General features: G+C 36.7%; 2 protein-coding genes across 2 annotated transcripts; one reads left to right on the top strand and one right to left on the bottom strand.

Moving 5' to 3' along the window:
- Positions 1–7,840: 7,840 nt before the first annotated feature.
- LOC120634307 lies at positions 7,841–9,009 on the bottom strand. Its single transcript, XM_039904803.1, has one exon. It carries the CDS (start codon positions 8,825–8,827, stop codon positions 8,066–8,068), a length of 762 nt encoding a protein of 253 aa, XP_039760737.1. The 5' UTR covers positions 8,828–9,009; the 3' UTR covers positions 7,841–8,065.
- A 4,437-nt stretch (positions 9,010–13,446) lies between these two features.
- On the top strand, positions 13,447–14,644 carry LOC120634346. The gene is made up of 3 exons (XM_039904859.1): positions 13,447–13,656; positions 13,739–14,149; positions 14,510–14,644. Exons 1-3 carry the CDS (start codon positions 13,447–13,449, stop codon positions 14,642–14,644), a joined length of 756 nt encoding a protein of 251 aa, XP_039760793.1.
- Positions 14,645–15,236: the final 592 nt, after the last annotated feature.

The following is a 15,236-nucleotide window of genomic DNA, read 5'->3' as shown; positions in this document are numbered from 1 at the left end:
TATTTAAGTCGTAATTACAAGTCAGTAAACAAAATGGTAAGTTTATGATTACAACTTGTACTTAAGTGACATATACCTACCAGATCCTTACCCCACGTTACTCACTGATAAAGTTATTTTAGACTTATAATGTTTAAGGTTGCCCTTAAATATTACTCCTTTCTTTTTTTGGCGTGGTGGAAAAGCTTTATTGCTATCTCCGACCCTTGGGGACTCCCCTCTCTAAAGGGGGTATACCCAACCTAAAAACTACCACGGCATGTCTATTGTTGGCTTTGTTAGACGCCAGGGGAACCCGTAGTATACCTCCCGGACGGCATATTATTCTAAGTCCAAATACAGTACGATTCAAACGTAAATGCGTCCCTGAAGTTTGCGTACGACGTTGCGCACCACACACATTTTGGGTGTCCGGTGTAGCGAGGAGGGTAACGGCGCACGTCTTCTAACTTCACGCAGGCGCATTAAGTTTGAATCGTCCTGTACAGTCGAATATTAAAGAATCAGTTAATTAATACATTCCTCAACCTACTCACAGCCTCTGAAGGGAGATGATAAAGAGCTTCAAACGAACTCGATTGAAATAATGAAAAGCATTTGTGGATCAGAGAATTAAGAATACCTATATAGAAGCCTCATTCAGCCATTGCAAGTGAAAACGCACCTCGCACGTCTTACTTCACACGCTGAATGTTGCTAGCTCACAAACTTTTTACCAATTTTCCCATGTTATGGTACGTTTAGAACATTAGAGGTAAAATAATTAGTGTCAACTGCTAAATGGTATTAACCGCCTGTTCGAGAATCACTGCAAAAGTGGAGCTGTTTTTGATGCTTCAATAAATTATTTTTTAAATTATAATAATTTTACAAAAAAGTCAATTAAAAATAAACCTTATTATAAATAGAGTTTAGTGTTTTTATTGAGCGCAGCGAACTTATAACCACAGAGTTGAGCGTTGTAGTTTTAAGTTAATGGTCCCGGGTTCCAAGCCTGGAAGGAGCAACTTGGGAATTTTTAGTTTCTGAATTTTGTCTTTGGCTGTGTGTGTGTGCATTGTGTTTGGCTTCGGCCGTGGTTAGTTACCACACAACCCAAAAAAGTCATGCCCCTAAGCGATTTAACGTTTAGGTACGATATCGCGTAGAAACCGAGTAGGAGTAACTGCCATACTCCCTAACAAGTTAGCCCGCTACCATCTTAGGCTGCATAATAACTTACCACCGGGTGAGATTGCTAAATATACCTATAAAAACACCTTCTCCGCAGACTGGTGGACACAATCGATTCCTTCCAATCGAAATGTCACTCTGATTATAGTAAATAAAATAATAATAATAAATATACTACGGCAATACACACATCGCCATCTAGCCCCAAAGTAAGCGTAGCTTGTGTTATGGGTACTAAGATAGCCGTAGAATAATTTTATGAATATAATACACATAAATACTTATTATATACAGATAAACGCCCAGACACTGAAAAACAATCGTGTTCATTACACAAACATTTTCCAGTTGCGGGAATCGAACCCACGGCCTAGGACTCAAAAAGCAGGGTCGCTGCCCACTGCGCCAGTCGGCAATGGTTTTCCACTTACCATCACGTAGACCATCTGTTTGAAGATAATAAAATACATTAGTTTCAGTTCTCAAGATGTAGTAGTAAGTTCTATCGAACTAATTTCAAATTAATTTTTTTTTCTAAAACATAATGCGTTCTTCTTGATTTGAAAACATAAAATGTTCGATCTTTGAACGCAAAATGACCAATAAAGCAATATTGCCAACCTTTCCACGTATTATATTTCTAATTTATAACAGCATTATTCTAAAACACAAAGCGATTCTGCCAAATGGCGTGGAAGGGCCGAATTGGTAAAAAACTACGATCTCGTGCCAAGATAATTAAGGCTTTTGGGGAATCATTTTATTAAAAAAAAAGTTTTGCTTTACCTGACATATCAAAAAATGTGTTCATCTACAGGGGGACTGATTTTTCGTCGCTCTAGTCATAGAAGCTTTTGGATACGTTTCCTTAATATGTAGGTGAGTATTATTTTTGGTATAATTTTTATTCTGCATTTTGTCATGTAAAGAAAACTTATAAACTTAGTAATAATAGTAAAACTTAAATATCAAAACAAGCCAGAACTTTAAGTTACAATCAATAATCACAAAGACATTCAGTTACAGTGCGGTATGAACTGGAATATATAAATCGGGAAGTATATAACGAGGACTTTTGTCGCAGTGAGGTATCATACTGTTATTTTTATTAACATATCAACACATTATCGGCCCACTACATATCACGGGTCTCCTCCCACAATGAGAAGGAGTTATGGCCGTTAACCACCACGCTGGGCCAGTGCGGATTGGTGAACTCCGCACACCTTTGAGAACATTACGGAGAACTTCCAGATATGCAGGTTTCCTCACGATGTTTTCCTTCACCGTTGAAGCAAGTGATATTTTAACTTACTTAAACGCACATAACTCAGAAAAGTTAGAGGTGCTGGGATTCGAACTCGGCCCGACTAAAGTGATGGCAAAGTCCTAACCACTGGCCTATCACAGCTTTCTGCTTATATTATTCTTTTCTTAAATATAGTTCACCGTTTACATACCACGATAATATTTTTGGATTTGTCGATATTTCGACCCAGTTGCATGGATCGTTGTCAAAACGGGACTCCCCGTAGAACTATATTTAAGAAATGTTGATTAGCCACGAAAATCTTAGTTTAAAATCTTTAATTATATTATTCTTATTAAAAATCGTTCATAGTTGTTTTTTTCCCTTTCCACCTTCCCTATAGAATCATCCTGTAGCCGTCCGAACATCGAGCACGTCGCAAAGTTACGCCGAATAATATCCGATATGTGATCTGAAGTAACCATCTCCCACTTTTTTACTCACCACCAAAAGAAATGCGTGTAAAAAATACCTACCTATTTCGCAGATGTTGGTTTTATAAACTTGCACGTGTTTTGGGAGAGGTTTTTTTGCGCCGCCTGTGAGGTCCCGCGATGGTTTGTGAAATTGTCTAAAATTGTTTAGTAGGCCTAATTACGATTAAATTGCGGTCAAAGAATGCGAATATTAGATGCAGCTGTCAAGATGTAAGAACTCTATAAAAGATAATGAAGCTCCCAAAGATCTTAGCTCTAGAATCCCACTGTTCTATTAAGAGGGCTCTTATATGTAATGGGACATAAACGTTACAGTGAAAATATAATAAAGATAGTTTATTACATGGTGTATATAAATAATTAATCTGTTATCTTTTATTATCTGCGCACCAACCAATAGGCATGAAGACAGTTACAAAGAATTGCTAAAAATGGATTCATGTATTGTGAAAAACGTAGTGATATTTATAACCGAAGTGAGATGTGTATTTATTTCTAATAAATGAAACTGCAGAATCTAGCGATCCGCCATGACCAGTTAAACGCGTCTATAAAGTAACATAATTTTGTAACGCTTTAACTTCGAAAATTTCTGCGTATATATATATGAAGTATTATGTGATTTCAAACCATCATTTGCTAAGTTTTTTGCTATCCATATTTTGTAACAACTAACAGGGACTTATTAAAGCTCTAATTTACCTATGAGGTTTTTTTTTTATTATTTCATTGGTCAACTTAAGAGTAAAACAACTAACGACAACTAGGTCACTCACCTCATCTCAAACCACACAGAGTTTATGTGACAAGGTATAGATTAATGATATTCATTTTAAAAACATTTTTTTTTAATGTTGCAATCACAACAAGTAGTCAGTACACAACGTGGCAAGTTTGTGATTAGAACTTGTACATAGATGACATACCAGAGTTACGAGTGCGGCCATGACACCCAGCGAGTGTTTACGCGGGTAATAATGTTCCTAAATAAGTATTATTTGCAATAATTTATTATCAACAAAATTTTATTTTCTTGAAAAAAAAAAAACATAGTTTTTGGATACTTCCGTACCTCAAGAGTTTTTCTAAACTCATCAGTCAGTCATCTTGGATATTTAAAATGTTTGTTCTCTGTACTAGACCTTCCTGTTATAGGACCGCTCTTACACCCTATGTTCGTTTATAAAGTGAGTTCCAAGATACGGTTTAAGCAAACACTATTTATTTCATTTTATTTATTTATTTTGTGAACAATAACATAACTTAACCGCTAATGAATGAAACGATCACTGTAAAAGTATCAAACTGGGTAACAGTGATCTCGCAATATTGTTATTGAATCTATGAAGTTATAATGGAGACGAATAAAAGATATGTGATATTTCTGACTGAATGATTATCCCCTGTAAACGCTAACGTAAAAAAAATTTCGAATGAAAAAGTAGGAGTATTGGATTACGTTTTAGTTTGCAACATTCTAAAACAAAACTTTATGTCACACTAAATCACGCTCTTAAGAAGCGATGATAGCCTAGTGGTAAAGACTGCCTTTTAGGAGACCGGGTTCAAGCCACTCACCTCTTACTTTTCGGGTCATGTGCTCTTAATATAACTTGTTTTATTGGTGAAGAAAAACCATATCGTGACCATGCTTGATGGTTTTCTTTAATGGTCTGAAAGGCGTGTAAAATGTATCTACAATCCGCACTTGGCCAGCGTTGCTACTGGGGACAGGAGATTCGTGCCGGGCAGGGCCAGCTCAGGCAGCAGATAAAAAAAAGAGTGCAGCCCATAATTCAAATTAAACGTAGTGAGAGGTGTAGGTCGTCGTGATGCCACAGTAGCATGAGAAAGCGATCCTGTGGTGTCCTGGTATGGCGTAGACGGTTCCGGGTTTTAGTGGGTATTCTGGCCCCGTGTCAGCGAGTCCCACATACCCTTCCGGAAACAGGTTAGATAATTTCTTACCTGTCTCCGGGAGGGATGCGTCTGTGCATTTCCCAGCGCAAAAAAAAATGGCAGGAGATGTAATTAACGTGTACACCTGCTAAATCTCGGAAACATGGAATAGGAGAAGTTTACCTCCGTTTATTATTTCCATTTGATTAACCTGTTGGAGGAGATAAATTTTTACCCTTTCCCCGAGGATAATATCGTGGATATAATTGTCTCGCGCCCATTCTAGCCGTGCAGGAGTGGACTGACAATGGGTTTATATTGATGTAGTAAACAAATTTAAAACTGCTAGCTTAAGACTCATACATTCATTCTTCTTTACAAGTAGGTACCAACTTTTGAAACGGCATGTCGGAACGTTTGTAATGAATTAACTACTTGTTCAGAATGCAGATTCTGCCGACAAGAAGTTTCCAAAAACTCAGCAATTTTTCTTTTCCAACGTAAAATTAGAAATTTATAATGCATGTTTTGCTCACATTTCTTTGACTCTAACATTGGCATTGACTTTATACTAAAAGTAGAGTTTTAATATTTAGCTTTATTGTATATATTCATATTGCTGAATTTGCTCTGTTATTTGACGCAGGTGCTTGCGCATTAAGACGTCGAAATAATTCTTATTTTTGAGTTAAGAGTAGAGTAGAGTTATTAATAGAGTTTAGAGTAGTAGAGATTTTTGAAACGGAGCTCGTTGGAGTAAGGACTACCGCCCTGCTTATTTGTGCTGCCAAACAGCATTGCTGCTTTCCGTCTGAGGTTAAGGTTTTATACCAACGCCGCAGGTTGATGGACCCAGGGCGGCAACGCGGCGGACGTGTTCCTTGCATGCCCTGCGAAGTGTTTCTCTGTTTATGGTTTATATCGGTTTTCCCGTTGTCTGCTTCTCATTAAGTGGACGATCTACTTGGTCCGTCAATTAATAATTTAAAAAAAGTTACTGAATCAAAGATAATTTTTTTAAACATTTAAAGCATTAGATAGAAGCAGGCGTTACTTTGCGGAAATCCATGATATATTATGAAAATTAAGCTTAATTTGCTATACTCCGCGAAATGCAGAGGAATCTGTATGGTGTAGTTTATAATTTCTTCAATCCTTATACATGCACATACATTGCCGAAGATCTGTTAAGATTAGAAGTATCAAAGCGCCCATAAACCCGTTTACTGAATAGTTTAAACTAAAGTGTTAAGATAAATTTACCTCAAAAATTATAGCGGTTAAAATGAATTTCATACGTGGCTTGAATATTTGATACCATTTGTTATCACTTTGAAATGTCAAAACTGTTCAAAAATCGAATCTATAAAGAAAGACATCTAGCGTGTTAACGTAACACTTCAATGATCTTGGCGGAAATCGCTAATATTTTACCCGATCAATGATAGATGGCGGTGTTCACAATAAATGACATAAAAGCTTTGGCACGAAATTTATTTTACCTTCGATGTCATTTGGAAAGGGTATAACTTGACACCACACATAAAAAGTCTAAAAGACTAAAGGAATTTTGCTACACTTCTAGAGGCCGAGTTCGAATTCGAGCACGTACCTCTAACTTGTCTAAGTTATGTGCGTTTTATGCGATTAAAATATCATTTGCTTCAACGGTGAAGGAAAACGTCGTGTGGCCTAAGAGTTCTTTATAATTCTCAAAGGCGTGTGGAGTCTACCAATCTGCACTGGGCTAGCAAGGTGGACTACGGCCTAAAATCTTCTGATGACGATGATGATAACAACTTTGCTAAGAAACTTAACAACAGATTACACATAGGTTGGATATAGAAATAGGACGCAAGATAACATCAGGGTGTGCTCGTCTCGGGCAGGAGACAATTATCTCCCCGGGGAAAGGATAAATAAATATAAATATACTACGACAATACAAACATCGCCATCTAGTCCCAAAGTAAGCGTAGCTTGTGTTATGGGTACTAAGATGACTGATGAATATTTTTATGAATAATATACAAAAATACTTATAATATACAGATAAACACCCAGACACTGAAAAACATTCATGTTCATCACACAAACATGTTCCAGTTGTGGGAATCGAACCCACGGCCATGGACTCAGAAAGCAGGGTCGCTGTCCACTGCGCCAGTCGGCCGTCATAAAAATTTATCTTCTCCCACAGCTTTATCACCTCTCAGAGCATTGGCGCACAAGTGGAAATTATTTCCAAAAATTAATTATTTGGCCCATTATATTGTTAACGACTTTTAATAGTGTATACTTACTCATTTATTGTATGTTAAAGTATTTAAATATGTACGTGTTGTTATTATATATATTAGTTTATTTTTATATTTATTTATAAATTATATTATTTACTTTTCATCTATTTGTGTACACTAGTTTATGTATTAGCATGTAGTTATTCGCATGTATGTGTTTTAATATTTTTACCACCAGCAGTCTAGTCTCCTCTTTTTTTTTTTTTCCTAATTCAAAGGTTGCCTGGCAGAGATCGCTATTAAGCGATAAGGCCGCCTTTTGTATTACAACTTCTTTCGATATGTTTCTGTTTTTATTATATTTTGTATATGTTAATGTTGTGGTATACAAATAAAGAGTTTAATAATAATGTGTAATGAGTAACGGGGGTAAACTTCTCCTATTCCATTTCCCGTGCGTTAGTAGACACGCTAGTTATATCCCTTGTCAGGGTATATAATCGGGGGATATAATTTTTGTCTCCTGCCTGTGCAGAAGTGTTGGACGCGCGACTACTGATGTCTAGTGTGAAAGACCATATAGCACCTTATTCAAGCTTTACCATATCAAATGGTAGGATAACCTTGACAATTATTTTTGTAAGACCTACCTTTATTGTAGGTAGGCAATTACACCTACATTAAATGAAGTCATGAGAAATAAATAAAACATACAACAACATCGTTTTGTTTAATAAATAAACATAAACGCTATCGATACAATGTATATTTTAATTGGCGAACCAATACAATTAAAATTTACCCCTACAAAAATAAGTCTTTCATCAAACATCACATATACCTACTAACTCTAAAATCATAGGTTTTACATGTAAGAGCCTAGCTCTTGAATTTTACTCGTTAAAAATATTTTTATATGTAAAAACTAAATTACTCAGAAAATAGTTTAAGACTAAAAATATAAAAAGTGTCTTGTTTTTTAACTTGTCATTGCGAATTCCAAATACTTAGTCACCATTGATTGCGTCACACTTAATATCCTGGGAATTCGACGTATTTGTCGTCTCAACCGAATCATAGTTTAGAGAAATATCCTTCAAACTCACAATACCAGATTCGTCCGTATTATTTGAGAAATTTCTAGTCAAATCTAGTTCGCTTCTCAACTGCTGCACAGACTGTATCACTTCGTTTTGGAAATTCATATTCAATTTATACAACTGTTCGGAATGTTCCCTTTCTCTACGCAGTTCATTTTTCATATGCGTGTCCTTAAACTTGTCAAATTCCGTCATAATTCTCACTTTAGCTTCATAAGCATGTTGTACCATGGACACCAATGTAAACAACTTCTCTATAATCTTCTCTTTTACTTCTTTTGAAATATTAGGATCTGATTCAAGGTCGGTTTTTGCGTCTAAAGCTAAATCATTAGCCGACGATGGAAAGCCAAGTAAAGTTTTAGAACTATTAGCTTTTGTAACTGGTGCTTCAGTTTTAGGTGATTTCTCCTTCTCGAATTTCTTCGATGTAAAAGCACCGTGGGTAACGACTTCAGTAAAAACACCTGAACTCGGTTTATTTGACTGATATTCCGCTGTCTTCTTGTTAACTTTCTGCAGTAATTCATTATTCTTCTCCTTCTGGATATCGTAAGTGTTCTTCTGTAGAACTTCTTCGTGCACCCTGCCCTCTTGTTCTTCTTTGTCCTTAATCTTGTAAGGGCTTCCGGTTCTGTTGCTAAAATTTGTGACGGTTAACTTAGACATGTCTGCACCTTATATGGGATTGGAATGGTTATGAAAGTTCTTCAAATGGGCCACTGAACCGACTTTTCTTGTGATCACATAACTCTGTCCGCCCTGGCTGATGACGGTGGGACAACTAAGTTAGTTCGCGTTGAATTATTACGATATCCATATGAGTGTAGGTTTCGCTCCATAGTTTTGGTTCGTCAGCACTTCCTAAGCGTGGCAATGAATTTATGATTACATTTGAGCTGGGAGCCAACAAGGCGTAGGCTTAAATGCAGTTTGCATTGAATATTTGTTGACACAACGCTAGGTATTTAGTCAAGTGTTTGACAACGAAATGAGCATGTTTGTATAGCGATATAGCATGACGTCACACCAAAACCGGTACGTTGATGGCTGAACTAAATTGAAAATTCAGTAGATACTGAGTAAATTACACTTAAAGGATGATTATTATTACATTTGATGGTAGCAAAACAACTTTATGTCTAAAAATAACTATAAAAACTAACTCAAATATTAGGTAACTGTTTTTGAGGGTGACGGTTTACTCCTATCGGACGCTGAGCTTTCTGAAGTATCTTAAGTCTTTGGTCTTCAGGCACTCAAAAAACTAGAAATATCCTGATCGCTATTCAGCATTTCGCATTCGAAGTTAATAACTCGGTTTACCTTTTTCAAAAAAAATTAACGATCTGCCTATCAAGCTAAAGGATTCAATAACTTTTCGGAATTGAAAACCGGTCGTCTTTATACGATATAAATAATTTGACTGTTACAGTTGGTAACTGTAAATTCATCGCAAATTTTATATGGAGATGACTGAACGCTAAACTATTAATAAATGATTGAATCAATGAAATTTATTGTACACCACTAATAAGTTATAAATATAAACTAGCTAGTTAGTTTCTTGCCGGCTTCTTCTCGGTAGAGTCTGCCTTCCGAAGCGGTGGTAGAGTTACTGCAAACAGATAGACTTGACCTTTCAAACGTACTTATAGAGTTCTTATTCTTTTGAGTTTATGCTGACACCTTTAAATTAAGACCTGCGATGTATATTATGTGTGATGAGTTAATAAATAAAAACAAAAATAAAAAAGTATCTATATGTAAATTCATTAATTCAAGTAGGCTTACTTGAAATAACTGAATTCTGAATATTATTGTAGAAAGATAGACAGAGTGATAAAACGTTGTTTCCTGTATCCAGTGTACCAGGAGAATACGAAATAAAGCTTAGGAAATTAAGTTTCATGTTCATTGTATATCATGGAATACCAAATCATTTTTAATTATTTCTGTATTTCATTTAAATTCAGGATGTTATATATTGATATAAGTATTTAAGATAGATAGATAAAGTCTTTATTGCACAAATTAAAAGTGAAAACAAGAAATAACAAACCAATAAAAATATATATATTAGATGCGCAGAGGCGGTCTTATCGCTTTAAGCAATCTCCTCCAGACAACCCTTTATGGTAGAGAATTAGGTATTTACATAATATATATATATATATATATATATGTTGTATATGATTTTTAATAGATTAAATTAATTATGGGTAATTTCATGGATGTTTATATTTTATTTGTATATATATTAGGTATATAATTTGTTTATATATTTGTGTATTGTTTAAATCTTATTTATTGAACCACCTACCTCTTTTCTATGTTTTTTCCTTTACCTTTGTTGGCGTATTTTTGTTGCCTGGAAGAAATAGCTACGTAGCGATAAGGCCACCAAATTGTACTCTCTTGATCAATGTTATCTCTGTAACGCCTTTTTTTTGGTGTACGGTAGAAGTGTATTCATTTATTCATTCATGGAACTATAATAATAATAATAATAATAATAAAAATATTTATTAACCACAATAAATAGATAAATTACAACATACTACAAGAGAACAGAGAAAAAGAAAAAAATATATATATACTTAATAATTAAGGCGTATGTTGCTTCGTTGTGGTCAACGGGTCACCTACTCAGCTCTGTGCCGCAGCACCATGGCAGTAAATGCAAAGGAATACTACAACGCTGATTTTCAGTAGGGACCAAAACTACACAAAGTAACACCTGTTTCTATCCAGTATATAATTCCAGCAGTCACTCCTGTCCCCGCGGTAACCTCATTGCTGCATAACTCTAATTAATAACCACTGTATTATATATTTGTGATGCGGGGCCCAGACCTCCGCTGCATACTAATAACGCAGCCAATTGTGATCGAACAGTTCCGCCATCGGTGAAAGTGATAGGCCACTATAGACATCACCTTTAATTACGTGCTGTTTTAAAATACTTTTTTTTATACCACTAGTCAAGCCCAAGTCTTAAATCACATGACGGCAAGTCTTTGTCGGTAGGGTGGTAACTAGCTACAGCCGAAAGTCAGGCAGACTAGAGAAAATTCTGAAATACATTTTCGAATAGCTAGGTTAGTTTTTTTTAATGTACGGGACGTATTGACCTTATGGTAATTGGAAAAATATTGCCTATAAACAGAGCAACACTTCACAGGGCATGTAAGAAACACGTGCTGCAACGTGTCGCCCTGTGTCCGTCAACCTGAGGCGTAGGTGTTACGCCCTTCAGACTGGAAGCTGGCAATGTTGAGAAATAAGCGCGGCGGTAATACTTCCCCGAAGTATACTTATATAGTATACTTAGTATACTTATACAGCTTTCCTACTCCTAAAAATCCGCGTGAAATTCAAAAAACTTTAATAACATAAACAGCAAAAAATAAAGGAAAATTACATAGCAAAGGTGGCATTATCACGTAAAGGAATTATTTTAAACGACTTTAAGTGTTATAATTCATTTTTGAAAAAAATAAAAAAATTCTTTCTTTCTAAAGGATTGACAGTCCGGATGCTACACTGTACAGCCAAACGATTCAATATGGAAAAGTCCTGAATCGCAACTTGACGTTACATTCGTAAATAATGCAGTCTAAGATGGAAGCGGGTTTACATGTTGGGGAGTATGTTAGTCATACCCCTAATTGATTTCCACGCGACATCACACCGTCTTTGTCGGTAGGGTGGTAAAAAACCACTGACCAACCCTCCCACCCTATCAGACCAGACAAAATTCAAATTGCCCCGGTCGGGAATCGAAACCCAACTTAACCGCTCACCGTTGCCCCAGGAAGGTCGTCAGGTTGTTTAAAAAATCATGAAATTATGTAGTCTAAAATTAATCTGAAGCGATAAACAGAGGCTATATCCTCTGAACCGCAAGCGGCACGAAACCGTGGAATTTTGAACTACATTCAAAAGTCCTATATTCAGCAGGAGTGTCTATCTGTTTATATGATGATGCTGCTGATGTACACATAAATGCCTCGTTGTTCCAATAGTTAGTATATTCAACTAAGGATGACGAGGTCAGGATATGTTGTAACCCGGATCGTGCCAAGATTTGTTAGATATTGGATTTTTCTATCAAAAATTCAGAGTACCAACCTGGAATAAGAATTTTAGCGATTACCAATCCCGTGCCTTCAGCCACGTTAAACCATCGGTCTCAGTTAATGTCGCTACAATACAGCTTTAACGATTATTGTTACAATAATCGTTAAAGCCCACGAAACCGCATTGGATTAGCATGGTGGAACTAAAACCCGCCCTCTCCCTATAGGCATGTGGACAAGCAGTGATACGTTATATTCATTCATCATTAGGTAACCTACGCAATAGGTTAAATGAATGATTTGGATATCCAAATAATGAAATCACGGATTCCGTCGAATAAATAATATAAAACTAAAACTTTTTTACTTTCAGTAAAGTCGTTTAACTAAAGTAAAATCTAGTGATATGTCAAAATAATATTGATTGCTTCCAAAGCATCGTTTTAGGTATATTGGCTTTGAAATAAAGTAACAAATGTAAGTCACAAGAATAAGGTAAAGAACTGCGACTCATAGATGTATATCAGATGTTAGAGTCACTTCATTGTCCCTTTACTCTCTGTAAAGGGCCATTGAAATCACGTAGGTATGTGTTAACTGAGCTCGGTCAAACCTTAACATCTAATAAATATAAAACTCCATTTAAAAAGTTTAAATAGCTTATATCCTGCTTAGCAACTCTGATAATCGATCTTATCTCTGGATTGCCAAGTTCAAAGATAACAATTTAAGAACAATTACGTATGCAACCGGCGCGTGCGCTGCGTCTCCTCTTCCATATCAAACAGACAACTAATTCATAAGTTGTTTGTCTCTTTCTCTCCTTAACAATTTACACTTAGCGCGAGGGGGATGGACTAATGGATCACGCCTTCAACGATTCAGGGTATGGTGTCACAAACAACAGAAAAGGCGCCTGATGACAAAGTTTCTAAAACGTCAGTATATCAACCAACGATGGTATAACATAGGACTTTTTGGATCCGAAACCTATTAAGGATTCGAATCAAATAGCTTTCCCTTACACTTCTACCGCCAGCAGGCAAAAGATCGTAAGTACGCGCCCGAGGAGTACATACCAAGACCATCCATACCGGAACTGCAGACTACGTGCTGAATTTGAAATAGCTGTATAAAAGCCATTGAGTCCTTGTCGAAACTATCACAATCTCACCAACCGTCCTCCAGTGAACACCAGGAGTAAACATGGCATCAATTAAAGTGGTGTGTTTAGTTTTCTTATTTGGGAGTGCGATAGCCCAGCCCTCCAAAGCAGGCTTCTGGAAGGACACACCCTTGGATAGCATGGTCGAGGAAATGAGATCAGGTTGCGTTGAGGGCTCGGATCCAACCGCCTGCATCAAATACAAGGTCATGTCATTACTGGACAGCATCTTCAAAAAGGACACTTTCCAGGTAAACATCGAAACTTTCTCCTAATTTTCACTAAAGACTCAATGGAGATATCGAAACTTTTCTAATTATGTATTCTCAACAGATTTCCGATGCAGTGGAAGTGACGAAGAATGGCGCCAGCACCGAAGCGACTGGCCGTTCTTCTGGCGATTTCATGGACAGTATCGAGAACTACATACAGTCTCACGACGTAACTTTTGCAATGCCTATTGCTGATACGAAAATCACTGTTAGCCCAAGGAACCTGGACAATGATGAGCTTAGCTTGAACATCAAGTTTAACAAGGAAGGAGCTCGCTCTGTTGGGGAAGCACGTAAAGCTAAGCTAAAGAAGATCATTGTACCAATCCTGGTGTTCGTTCTCCTGAAGGCCATGACTCTTATCCCCTTGGCTATTGGTGTCCTTGGATTGAAGGCCTGGAACGCCCTGCAGCTGTCTTTCTTCTCTTTCGTCGTCTCCGTAGCTTTGGCTATCTTCCAGTTGTGCAAGAAGGTGAGTGTTTAAATAACTTACTCTAACTTAGTTAATATGTTTCACATTTTTGTTCTCGCATTTTAACTTTAACGTACCTGTGCACTTCCAGAAGTTCACTTTAATGAACAAGCTATGCACTTATTAATATAGTAGATCTTTTTTTTCCCAATTCAGTCATGTCCTTAAAATAGACTATTCTATAACATTTATGTTTTATTGCGTAAAAATATTGCACCTGTCATGCACCTAAATAAACTTTCTTCAATGAAAGCATAAGCACTCTTTCCGCACCGTTTCAATAACTTTTCTCGCGAAACCTATACGGGTCACTAACCTGCTTCCTAATTCTACCCTCGAGTAACGTTATAGTTTACCCAGATTGCCGCGGACAACTCCCATCCGCAGATCTCCGCGCATGGACCCTGGGATGCTGCCTACGCCGCGACCCGCCATAGGAGAGAAGCTGAGCCCCAGGACTTGGCCCAAGAACTCGCATACAACGCCTACCATTAAGAAAAACGACCACCGCGAGAGTTTAATTCCTGTCATTTAATGAGGCTTCGTAAAAGCGCTCCATAAATAATTCATATAAAAGTGTATAGGTATAATATATACGCAGCTTTTGGTTCTTTTTACGGTGTAAATGCAAAGATATTGTTTTGTATGGAATCGCGACATTTTGTTTTATAATCTGTAACACGGAATAGTGAATCTGTTTAGAATGCACCTGAATAAAAAAATGACGGACTCTCGCATTTAAATGTTAGTAGGAAACGAATATTGATCGATATTACCTGAGCCGTGTGTTTTGAGTAATCAAGCATACGGGTAGAAACCAAATAGGTTTTTCGGAACCGTGCATGTAAATACCCTAGAATGAATTGTAATTATTTATTTAATTGTGTGTGTGTGTGTGTTTGAGATGCGTGATTGTTATTTATTGTTTAAATAAATCATATTTTAAAATATTGTTCTTTTATTTTCTTTAAGCTGGCATAAGTCGGTCCTTGTTTGTTTTTAGGATTATACACCACATGAAATGGGGATCCCTTATAGGATCATATCGTTGTCCGTCTGTCCGTCCATTTATCAACCCCTTTTTTCA

This window comes from Pararge aegeria, chromosome 23, assembly GCF_905163445.1.
Source record: "Pararge aegeria chromosome 23, ilParAegt1.1, whole genome shotgun sequence".
In the NCBI taxonomy this organism is placed as follows: Eukaryota; Metazoa; Arthropoda; class Insecta; order Lepidoptera; family Nymphalidae; genus Pararge; species Pararge aegeria.
This window is presented reverse-complemented; position numbering and strand designations above follow the sequence as displayed.

Bases quoted from the DNA above. Each gene is read 5' to 3' on its own strand.
- LOC120634346 (XM_039904859.1), top strand. From the start codon at position 13,447: ATGGCATCAATTAAAGTGGTGTGTTTAGTTTTCTTATTTGGGAGTGCG. The intron at 13,657-13,738 runs GTAAACATCGAA...TATTCTCAACAG, and splicing joins TCAAAAAGGACACTTTCCAG to ATTTCCGATGCAGTGGAAGT. The intron at 14,150-14,509 runs GTGAGTGTTTAA...TAGTTTACCCAG, and splicing joins TCTTCCAGTTGTGCAAGAAG to ATTGCCGCGGACAACTCCCA.
- LOC120634307 (XM_039904803.1), bottom strand. From the start codon at position 8,827: ATGTCTAAGTTAACCGTCACAAATTTTAGCAACAGAACCGGAAGCCCT.